Raw genomic sequence first — 12,202 nt, forward strand, 5'->3', positions numbered from 1 at the left:
ACAAAAAGAGAAACAGCACAAGAGAGGATTATGTCATCTTTTTCCTCCTGGCTGCCCACCACAGCTTCCACCCTCTAATTCTGCTGCTGAGCACCTTCCAGATGACATTGCTCTGTCCCTTTTGTACCCACTGGTTTCAGCATGATGGAAATGTCACATTTTGGTGACATTTTAGAGGCCTTTTCACACCAACCTCAGCACAGCCAGGTTTCCACCTCCTGCAAAAGCTCAGGGATTGCCTCTGGTGTGCTGACACTTGCCAAGGGCTGAGCTGGAGGAATTCCTCAGTCAGCCTTTCTGTGCTGGAAAATAAAAAGCCAGGTTTCCTTCCAAGGAATTACTCCCTTGGGAAGAACATAAATTTGGAAGCTCTTGCAAAGACCTAATATGAAGTATTTTTACTTTTCAATTTTGGGGTTTTTTTGGTAAGTAATTCAGGTGACTAAACACAGCTGCCTGACACCCTTTGAGTCCCCCCACAAGATCAGAACTGCTCTTCATGTATAAAAAAATGGGGCTATATTGGGGCTGGACCTCTACAAGCCTTTCTGTGACATTATCTGTGAGAATTCAAGTATTTTTGAAGGACAAAACCCCACAACTTTTTCTACCTCTGATTTACAATTTCCAAAATTAATTTAGCAGGAGAGAAAATAAGCTGACTGTAGGTTTAATTCTTGCCATGCAGCATCCCTGGAGCACAAGGCCTCCTCTCCTGACATTCTTTTGCTGCATGGCCCAACAGCAAAACTCTTTCTCAAACCATCCGGAAGGAGCAGAGGTGGAGCCTTGGCTGGCTGAGAATGAGGAAAGCCTGGGGGAAAATTTAAGGCAATTACATTTTCGTAGATACACTGATATATAATTAAATAACACATACATTTAGGTCAGACAGTTTGCTTTTGGTTGACCAATTATTTATCTGCTCTGTGCTGCCTTAATTCTTTTGGGGGCTCCATTCCAGGGGGTCCCCAGTGTGGAGCATGTGGGGCTGAGCTGAACTTTCCATAAAAAACTGCCTGCCTGTGGAACATGTAATTCACATCTGTAAAAAGACACATTTTTCACATCTTGGTGAAGACAAGCTGTTGGAGAAGATGAGGTGGAACCAGCTAACATTTGACAAAAAGGAAATCCCTTTTTTATTGCCTTCTTTTTAACTGGGTTAAGTTAATAACTTGAGGGGTGGAAAGTTCCTTTTCTGTTAGCTCTCAATGTAAATAAAGCCTGGTTCTGAAGATCAGGCATGCCTGAAATCCTGGACACGTGGAGGTTTGTTAGCATTTCACTTCCCCTCTGCAGGACTCTGTAGATCATGTTTACATTTTCCACTCTTCCTGGCCTATTTATTTTTTAGGAAAGCACAACAGGGGTCCTCATCTGTTCACATCTTCCAGTACATAAATCTGCTGGGCTTGTTTATACAAACCTTGCTGAAAGGGTCGAGTGGCCAGGACAGAGGATGTGCTTTGTAAAACCATTTTGTCTCCTTTGCTTTGTGCATCTGAAAAGTTGCAGCTTGTTGAGGGCAGGAGAGGCTGGTTCCAGCTGGGTGAAAGCCTCCTGGGGCAGCTGCCCCATCTGCCACTTGGAGACTTTATTTACAGCACACCATAAGCTGTTTGCTGGCTTTCTGCACCTGCAGAAAGGGCACTCACCATTCCTGGTACTGGGTCTTCATGGAAGGGTGACAGCAAATTAACTGGATTTTCTTGGCCCGAGTGTTCCCTTAGTCAGAGCACGTTTTCATTTTGCTCATGAGAGCCCAGGGAAGGGGAAGGGCAGAAAATGTTAGGTAGGACACAGGTAGGAGCCAGCCTGACACTCACAGAGTCTCAGCACCTCCTCTAGAGGAGCAGAGCTGTGTCACTACAGGACACGTGGAAGCACAACGTGAGCCACTGCTATTTGCAAGGTAAAGAAGAAGGTTTATTCTCTGACCCCAACTTTTCCAAAGGTGACAATGGATTGGAGAGTGAATGGGCCACCTCTCCAAAGACATTGGACAAACCACCAGTACATCAAGTTTCTCCACCCCCATGAAGAAATGCAAAACAATATGTTGTTTATAGAAATTGTGTGGGAAGGTTTTCTAACAGAATGTGAACTCAGAAGGCTTTAGAAAATCTTAAGAATCAGGGTGACAGAGCTGTTCTCTTTGCCCTGCCCTTGAAGAGTCTCCTTTCAGCCCTGGAGAACAAGGGATGGTATCAGCTTTTCCCTTGCCCTCGGTGTTTCCTGCATCTCTCTGGGGACCAGGCACTGAGCTGCCGTGGCTGTTTCACAGCAGGGAGCAGCAGGGCCATAACCAGGTGGGTCTGTGTTTCCCCAGAGTGCCGGGTGATGAAGGGGAGCCCAGCAGGTGCCACGGGCAGCAAATCCTCCCCCACCCCTCAGAAGAGCTCGGCCAAGAGCCCCGCGCCCATGCGCCGCAGCAAGTCCCCGGCCGATTCAGGTAACCACCAAGATGGTGAGTGATTCTTCTTGTGTCTGGCTTCCACTGGGCTTTCACTGTTCCAGTTTGTGCCACTGGAAAGGCACAAACTCTCTCTGTTTGCAAAGGAAACTCGGGTGTCTTTTGGAAACCAGAAACTACAGGGGTGCTAAATGAAGATTGGGAAGGAATCTCCTGGTTGGTGAAATGCGGTTGTAGCTTGAGGTTGTTCCAGCCACAGTCACACAGACTCCTTCCTCAAAACTATTTTAAAAGAAGTTTCTATTCCCCAGGCAGGAAATCAAGGCCCACAGTGCTCCCAGATGATCCCTGCAGATAGAAATTTAGGGTAGCCTCCTGTGCAAACAAATAGTGATTATTGCACAGGTCAGGAGTGGCTCCTCGCAATCATTACTTAAAGGAGACCAGTGACCTTGCAATTGCAGAACTGCTGATGGGTTTATTGATGTGACACTGAGACACTCATTCAGTAATGGAAGAGAGGGAAAATGGGAATCTTAATTTGCTGCAGCAGCTTGCACTGTTTGAAATGCCTCCCTCCTCCTTCAGTAGCACCTGGGTTGGCAGCACACGTGGAGAGCTGCAGGGCTGCCAGGCCAAGGCTGGGCTGCCTATTGCAGTAATTCTGGTAACTGATAGTTCTTAGAGTCATGGGGAGTTTCTGGGGTTATGACTGATCTCTCACCTGCCTGCCTGTTCCGTTCCAAAAAAGAACCAGACATGGTCTCTCAATAAAATGGCCAAATCATCATTAAACATGTCACAATTCCAGGAGAGCTTCACAGCTTGAGTTCAGGTGTCCCACAGCATCCACACAGGTGACAGAAAACAGAAATTCCTTTTCACCATCATGCTAACATGCTGCATATTGCATGGCAGCATCACACAACAGCTGACCGTCAGTAGAAATGGGATTCTTAGACAGAAAATTCTCTTGGCAGTAGTCAGAAGGATTTCCCCCAGAAAGCAGTTTATTTGTTTAAGTTCTGTGAGTGTTCTTCAGCTACCTAAAAAGATAGTGTGAGATTGGTTGGCAAATGCCAAGACTCTGTATTTTTTTTAAAAAATATTTATCTCTAAGTGGATTCATAAAGTTTTTCTTCAAGATTCCATTGTTGGCTACTCTCAAAGTCAGGCTTGCCTGAGTTTAACCACTTTCACAACCCCAAATGCCTGCTGAAGCTGTGTGGGCACACTGAAGGCACGATGGGAAACGTGATGTTGATTTACAAAAACCCCAAAGTAACACTCAGTGATGGGGGAGTCAGCTCATGCATGAGCAGCTTTAAACTTTCTCCACAAGCATCAGGTGCTGATTCCCACCAGAATTAGAGTTTACTGCATGAGCATAGAGTTTAATATGAAATGGCAATTATTGTGTGCCTGATTTTAACTGACTGAGCGACTCCAGGCCCAGGATGGTGACTCATCTGATGAACTTTAATGAACACACTTAGCAGAGCTTTTCAGGGGGAGATTAAAACAACCACAAAGGCTGAACAATAACCAGTTCCTGGAGTTAAAGTCAATAATGAAGAGCAAATCAGGTTTCTTTAATCAGTCCAGACAAGAGTCTTTCGTGCTTTCCTGTAATTTCAATAAAGGAAAAAGTGCCCCTTGTCCTGCTTAATGAGAATAAAAAAGACTGAGCTCTTTTAGTAGAAGACTCTTGTTCTCTCAGGACAGAGAGAAAAAAATACCATTTTGTATTCTTGTATTGAATTGGTAATAAATTAAGTGGATTTACACATCTTTTAAGAATCAATATTTACATTTAGATGAGATTTGGAGCTATCACATTCAAAAAGCAAAGAAAACTGAATGAAGTCTGATTAATAAAAGATGATCTGACCTATTTTTTTCTCCCCAGAATCTCACCCATTTAATGCGTGAAACTATTTAAAAGCAGTTTTACTTCAAATATATATAATATTTCTGCTGTGTGTTTGCTCTCTTACCCATTTGTACCTTTTGTCTTTGTTGTCTTTCACTCTGCTGTGGTTGTCATGTGTAAACTCACGGGTGTTTCTTTGGTTTTGTGTTGTTTCTGTTCTTTCCAGTTCTTTTCTGTGTAGGTTTCTGTATCCCTTTTTTCCCACCAAGGGCTCCAAGGCCATTGTGACATCTGTGGTCACTGATGCCTGTGCAGGTTTGGAGGGAAATCTTTGTGTGAGAGGAATCTGAACCCTCCACAGAAGCAATTTAAACATTGTTTTCTTGGCACGGTGCTTTTCTCTTACCATGCAGTTGTTTAAATGAATGAATGAAAATTAAATTAATTAATGCAGAACAAAGAAGTGGCTCCTTGCTCTAAGGAAATGGAAGCTCACCCCAATCCTTGTATTCCCAAGGGAAATCCTTCCTCCCTTCCCTCACTGGCACCTAACCCGTATTGGTACTTCCTAAGCAATGCCAGTGGATTTCTGGCAAAATTGGAGTTACAAAGCTTCTATGTATTTCTAACCTCATTTTTTCTTCCTGGGGAGTCAGCTTTGCCAAAAGACACAGCTCAGAGCAGTGAAATCCATACTAAACCACACCTGCAGGGCACCAGCCAATTCCTTCTCCTAACATGGCAGAGGAAAGCTGGGCATAAGGGGAGAAGCCTCTGTGCTTCTGCTCTGATCCATGAGATTTAAATGGACTAGGGTCAGCATGAAGTTTGGCAGAATTTCTTTAACAGACTGCTCCAACAAGGAGTCAGGCTAAGCAAAAGCCAGAGCTAAATCTCAGGGGAGAAATACAGGAGAGAAAATAATGATGTCATTTGCCATTCTTTCTTTGTTATAAAAACTTGAATTTATCTTACATTAACTGACATGCCCAACAAGGGTTCAGTTGTATAAAAACATGTGCTGTGATGGGAGAGCTTATGATTGTTAAAACATAATAATCACAGGTAGCTGAACTGAAATCTGAAAATGTCTTTGCCTTGATTTGACTTGGGGAAAATACGAGCAGGGCTCTGAGGCTGCTGCAGGACCTTAATGTCTTAGTCCACTAATGGACAGAGGGACAAAAGCACATTCAGCAGGCAGCACAATTAGCAAACAGACCCAGAGTGTCTGTCTGTCCTGGCTGCAGGGCTGCTCCCAGGGGTCATTATGGATGAGTGTGTCCAAAGGCAGCAGATGTCCAGGGAGTGCCACGATGTCTCAGGTTTTGGCTTTTATATTTTTCAGATTCTGTGCTGCTTTAGTGTGTGGGTCTGGGCTTCATATTATGGGATGCTGAGCTCTCTGCACAGAGCAGGGACACAAAACAATTCCTGCTCCAGCTGGGCACCAAGGACAAATGATCCAAATCTCAGCCCAGGAGCACAAACAGCGTGGGCTGGAGAGAGAAAAACAAGCAGGGTGGGGCTGCCTGGGCTGGAGCTGGAATGGGACAATGAACTCCAAGTGCCAATGGAGCAGAACTGATCCCAGGGAGAGCCCCGGGAGCGCTCGTGCATTTTGGGACCATTTTGGGTCATTTGGGTGCAGCCCTGGCTGGGCTCTGGTGCTGCCCAAGGTGGATCCATGGAGGAGAACCTTTTAATAAATCCCTGCTTTATTCTTTAGCTCTGTCCAGCCTCTGTTCCAGGTCAGCTTTCTCAAAGCCACATGGGACAGAGCAGCTTGTCCCCTGTTTGTCCCCTGCTTGTCCTGCTCACTTCCAGCCCACAGGGCACACCCAGGAGAGATCTCCTCACCAAACACGGGGAAAAGGGTGCCAGCACTGCAGAGCTGAGTGCCTGGAAGTTTGGAGGTGCCTGAGCAAAGGATGTCTGTGCAGTCTGAGTTCTTCCATTCCTGAGGGTTTATTTTTCTGTCCTGAAGGGCAGGATGGCTCATGCTCTCTGAACATGCTGCTGTTCCTACATTTGCTTCCTGCTGTCCTTGTTCTGCTTGTTCCCTTTCTTTATTTTCTTGGGGGCACTTCAAACCCTGTATTTCATGTTCCTTCCTCTCACTCTTGTGGTGTACAGGCTCCTCAGACTGGGATCTCATTTGCAGAATCCTGGGAACCCCAATCAAGCACAGGTTATTAACCTTATTTAACAAATCAGTAAAAATAGATATCTCCACACATTTTAAGCACTCACTGTGAGCCTTGGACCCTGCTTTTTCCATTTCTGTTTGTGGACAGCAATGTGAGTTCAGAAGATGGATCTCACTAACCTCATTTGCAGGTCTTGGTGCTTATCACCACTGGGAATTTGGATCCAGAGCCCAGGCCATCCCAGCAGACCTAAGCAACACTCAGGGAACAGCTCCATGTGAGAAACATGCCTAAAAAGCATCTCAAAAAAGGCTGAAGAGGGACTTTTGACAAGGGCATAGAGTGATAGGACAAAGGGAGAATGGATTTAAGCTAAAGGAGGGCAGGTTTAGATATTAACAAGAAATTCTTTGCTGTGGCACAGGATGCCAGAGAAGCTGTGGCTGCCCCTGGATCCCTGGAAGTGTCCAAGGACAGGGTGGACAGAGCTTGGAGCAGCCTGGGATGGTGGAAGGTGTCCCTGCCATGGCAGAGGTGGGATGGGATGAGCTTTAAATCCCTTCCAACCCAAACCGTTCTGTGATTCTGAAATATCTGTGAAGGAAGCAGAGAGAGAATTCAGTTTACCTGGATCTCTCCTCTCAAACATGACAGGAATATTCTCCATGCTCCCTCTCCTGTGCTGGACAAGCCTGATTTCTCTCCTGAGTACAAACTGCACAGGGGGAGGTGAGGATCCTGTGGAAAAAGGTGCACTGCTCCTGCAATTAAAGGATATGATATATGCACTTTAAGGTAAATTGATGTTGCAAAACAAATACAATGCCATGAATAAGCCATAATGCACAAAGACTAAAATGGTGGAAAAAACCCCAAAGAATCAAAATGAAACCTGGTTCTAAAGAACAGTTCCAAACAGCTGAGTGTAGGTGAGATCCTGAGCTACCCTAAATCATCAGCAGATTTTAGTGGAGCAGCAGTGTTACGCACCACCTGGGACATGCTCTTTGCCTCCTGTTATTTTCTTGCATTTCAGTTCAAAGGAAATGCAGGCAAGTTTGCTTATTAACACTATTCTTCATTAGCAGGCAGAGAAAATTAAACTGGGCTTCTTCATTGTTGCTCCTGCTGCAAAATTCTGCTGTATTTGTAATGATATCCATCCATCTCGTTCCATTTCTGATGTGGATGTCACATCTGTTTTTCTGTTGATGCTCATAAAATATTTACACGCCTGCTGTAGCACTTAAAACTCTCATTGTATTAGGGAATTTCTGTTCTGCCCTGCAGCAATTGCATCCATTTTGCTGCACACTGCCTCTGCTGTTGTTCCACTCTTGTTTGTGGAAAGGAAATTGGGGATTCTTGCAGAGTTGTTAGGGGGCATTCTTCAGCTTAGGAAAGATCGGTGACAACTAGAGGTAAATAAAGAGTAATTTTAGAAATTGGAAATGGATTCTGGCTAATGGAGATTCTATCAGTCCTCTTGTTCCCCACATTTTCTTTAATAGGAAACACGAAATCACTCAGTGAAATAAAACATAAAAGAGATCCAAGTTATTTTTTACTGAATTGCCTTCATTATTTGGCATATAGTTAGAGAATCCTCCTTTTTTTCCCACCAGCGTGGAAGGCAGCTCATTTTGTAGATTGGCACAGCCCAGTGCAGGGGCCAGCAGGAAACAGCTCCTGCCTTTCCAGAGCAAGTTTTCCCCCGCTATCAATAAAGAATGGATTGAATGAGATAGGGAGCTGAAGTGTCACTCTGTTCCCCAATTATCTATAAATCATTATTTTTACCACCTTTAAAAAAGAACCATTTCCTCAGTTAGGTGCATTTGTAATAGGAGAAAAGCTGTGTGTGATGAATGACCTCCTCTTCCAACAGAGGGGTTAGTGCATGGAAATGATGGATGTGAAGGCAGAGGAGCCACATCACCATGAATTTGTTGCCTCAAGGTGCTGGCAGCTTTGTCCCGGGGCTTTGAGCACGTTTCTGTTCACTCCTGTTTGACCTCTGCCTTTGCTGCAAACCTGAGCTGCCCCTGCTCCTCACAAGGAGGCAACAGAGAAGAGGAGTGAGGCTTTCTCAGGCATTAAAGCAAGAGCTGTGCTGGTTTTACTCTTACAAATACAGCATTCAAACTTTATGATACTTTATACACTTCTTCAGTCTCCTCCAGACACTCAAGTACTTGATGAATTCTAAGTTACTGATTTGTAGATTCAGCTGTTACAGTTGAAACCACAATTCCATAAGGCTCTTTGGTCACTTAATCCCACCCACAGCAAACTACAGCCAGGGCATTCCAGGATGCTGTTTGTCTAATTTTTAATGTGTATAATCGACATCTGACATTGCTTGGGTAGGATTCAGGATATCTTCAGCCTCTGGTTTCCAGTCATGCCCCTAAACAGTTTAAGAACACAGAAATTGTCTTTCTGTTTGTCTGGTGATATATGCCTTGGATCGACTTGGTGAATATTTGTTGTGTGAAATATTGCTCCCTGAATTTGTTTTGTATCTCACTGTATTTTGCAGCCACCCTGAGCAGCTGAAATCCTTATGTTTATAGCTATGCTGTTCACTTGTTTTATTTCCTCCTGCCTAATATGAATAAACCATGGTGTTAAATGTTTGGAGACCTTCCATCTCCTCAAAGGAGAAAAATCTTCCCGTTGCTTGCCTGATTTGCAGCTTGTATCTTGTTTTCTGCCAGCCAACGGGACCTCCAGCAGCCAGCTGTCCACTCCCAAATCCAAGCAGTCCCCGATCTCCACGCCCACCAGCCCCGGGAGCCTCCGGAAGCACAAGGTATTACGTTTCTTATACCTTACTACAGCTCCTTCTTATACCTTACTACAGCTCCTTCTGCCCCAGCCCCTCAGGTCTGCGTGACACTGAAGTCATGGCCATATCCTCTGGCAGAGTAACAACAACTCCTGATGTTCAAATGCCGGAGCTCACCCTGGGTCAGGGTGGCTCTGTGTGCTGGAAAAGTCTCTCCTCCAACCCGAGCTTCCAAAGAAAGGCTCAGCAGTCTCTGTTGTTCAGTCTCAAGGCAGTTTATTGCAAGTTATCTAAAAGATTTTCTCCTGGGGCTGCTGTGGTTTGCTCACAGCTCAGGCAGAGGCACACACACACCCTGACATCCTCTCTGACCCCGACTGCTTCTTCTCTCCCACCCAGGGCTGCTGCTGTCTTTTATATGGTACATTATGTGTTACATGGGTACAGTTTTTCCCAATGCCTATTACCCATATTAAATGGTGATTTTCTATCTTTTATATGGTACATTACGTGTTACATGGTTACAGTTTTCCCCCAATACCTATTACCAATATTAAATGGGGATTTTCTGCTCTAAACCAATCTGGGAGTGCCAACATCACCAAGAACATGGAGGGAAGGAAGAAGGAAGAGGGAGGACAGGGCAGGCCCAGATCCCTCCATCTTAAAACCTCTGACCCCCATGTACAAAACCAAAACTCCCCTGTACAGCACTCAAAAATTCTTCCCTCTACTTTGTGACTACTTCTACTCTAATATCTAAACTTTTGTGACTTCTTGTTCTTCCTGCAAGGTTGGTAAATCATTCCATGGCTCAAACCCAAAATCACAGCTGTTTCCAGCTGCCTGCCAGGGTCTCAAATGCTTCTGACTGGGGCCCGGAACCTCCAAAAATGTCTGAGGGACATTTTGAGTTCCAACATTCAAACAGGGGATTTTGGCCCTTTACCTATAAAAGTTGTCCTTTTGGGCAAGGTGGTGAGTGAAGCACTGGCCTGACTCCTCACCTGGAGTTGTTAGTGTGTGCTGGAGACATACAAAGGGATCACAGGAGACAACTTACCCATGAGCTTGTATCACTGTTTGAAAAAAATCATTGATGGATGTGGTTTCATGTCAACTCTCCTGGCCTGAAAAGCCTCCAGTCTTGCCAAATCAGGCCCATCAAAGACTAGAAGCAACACAAATGTTACTGCAGCTCTGAGACATCACTTTAATGATGCTCCTGAAGAATTTAATTTCTTGAATTATTTAAGGCCTTGCTCTGTTTTACAGGAAGCAGGTGATTCTTGCAGCTGGTGTGGTAATTGTGTTGTGGAACAGGCCAACAGGTAGCACAGCATCCTGGCAGAGATCAGGAAACCTGTGCTGGCTCATGGATAATTCATGTATTGATTTATTTAAAAGGTACAGCAGCTGTCACAGCTTTTTCAGTTCCTGTTATTCAGGGCCACTCTGTGCTGAGTTCTGACTTCCATTTCCATTTCTGGGATAGCCACAATGCTGCTTCCAACAGTTTTCACTTGATAGGGGAACTGGAGCTTGGACACAAATGTAGGTATGAGAGGAAGTCGGGGGGTTTCTCCTTAGTAAACAGAATGTACCTCTCAGCCTGACTTTGAAAGCATTGACTCCAAGTTTTTGAAGAGTAATTTAAAAATTCTGGTGGTTTTTCAGTCAATGTAGAACCCACTGTGGGCCACGTTGCAGGAGTTGAACTAATTCTGTTTAACAAAGGCATCGCTGAATCCAAATGAAAACTGTTTTCCTTGGGACCTCACTCTGTTTTCAACTGCTCAGTCTAAGTTTAAGAAAGCACACCAAATTTAACACAATGTGTCCAGGTTTATTATTAATTTATAATTGAGGACAGAATCTGGCCCATGGTCTCAGTTCATCAGTTGAGCAGAAGTGATGCTGCAAACTGCATCCTTTGCTTCAGCATCAGGGACACAAAATATTTTCTAAACTTTCCACCTCACTGAGAACTTTGAGGGGAGGATTTGTTTCTCGGTCAAGAGAAGTAAAATCACCTTTTTAATGTTTTATGTATGTTTGCAGCTGGCTGATTCATCACCTTTCCAGTGCAGCCCTGAGACCATTTGTAATAGATGGTGATTCCTGAGGGCAAAGCCAGCCCAGCTATGATTTTCTCCACTAAATTAAGCCAATCAGCAAACACAAATGCAGCATTTTAGGTTACCAGAATATTCATGCATCATTCTCTTTTCTCCCAGTACCAGTTTCCTGCTCATGATGAAATCGCTTTTCTTTTCTCCCCTTAAAGCTCAAGTGATAAATGCTTAGGTTGAGTTCACCACAAAATCCTATTTTACCACTTCTTATATCAAGATTTCTGTGAATTTCCTTCCTGAATATTTGGGTTTTTCTTAATTTTGCTCACAGTTATTACCTGTGTGTGGGTCAGAGTTCAAAAAGGTCCCAGGAGAGCTTTAGCTCTTGAGCTGGTTCCTGCACCTTGTCCCACACTGGACTTTAAACAAGTGAAATAAAATGGTTAGCCCAGAAAGGGACATTAGAAAAGCTTCACATTAAGCATTTGATACAAATTATAAACTTGGGATTATTTTCTTAACCTTTCCAACTGATTAGAAGTTACTTAAAATAAAGAATACACCATGGAACATGTGATTTTCCTGGATATTTGTCCTGAGGGCAGCTGACAAACCAAGGTAAGACTCTTTATTTTGGACTCAGGTTTAAAGAGATGTGTTTAAGGCACAGTGCTGCTCTTTCATGCACGTGCTGGAATGGCCAGATTGATCCAGAACAATAAAATTATCCCTGAACAGTCAGCAGGAACAGAGATGCTTTTTGCTGGAATGGACACATTGATCCAAAACAATCAAAAAACACTTCTGAAACTTATCCCTGAACAGTCAGCAGGAACAGAGATGCACTTGCTGGAATGGACACTTATTGTAAATGTAGGTGAACGCAATGGGAAGAAA

General features: G+C 44.2%; 1 protein-coding gene across 7 annotated transcripts in view; it reads left to right on the top strand.

Annotated features, from left to right (window-relative positions):
- Nucleotides 1-12,202, top strand: part of DCX (doublecortin) — an 80,370-nt gene that overhangs the window by 55,747 nt on the left and 12,421 nt on the right. For 2 of the 7 annotated variants that reach the window (XM_085570538.1, XM_021525249.4), the window contains exons 5-6: nt 2,333-2,470; nt 9,160-9,257. In XM_085570538.1, coding sequence (XP_085426664.1) covers nt 2,333-2,470; nt 9,160-9,257 — 236 coding nt within the window. The remainder of the gene's footprint in view (nt 1-2,332; nt 2,471-9,159; nt 9,258-12,202) is intronic. The other 5 variants (XM_085570539.1, XM_021525251.4, XM_085570540.1 and 2 more) reach the window with 3 other exon arrangements.

Source organism: Lonchura striata, chromosome 4A, assembly GCF_050655825.1.
Source record: "Lonchura striata isolate lonStrDom1 chromosome 4A, ASM5065582v1, whole genome shotgun sequence".
Lineage (NCBI taxonomy): Eukaryota > Metazoa > Chordata > Aves > Passeriformes > Estrildidae > Lonchura > Lonchura striata.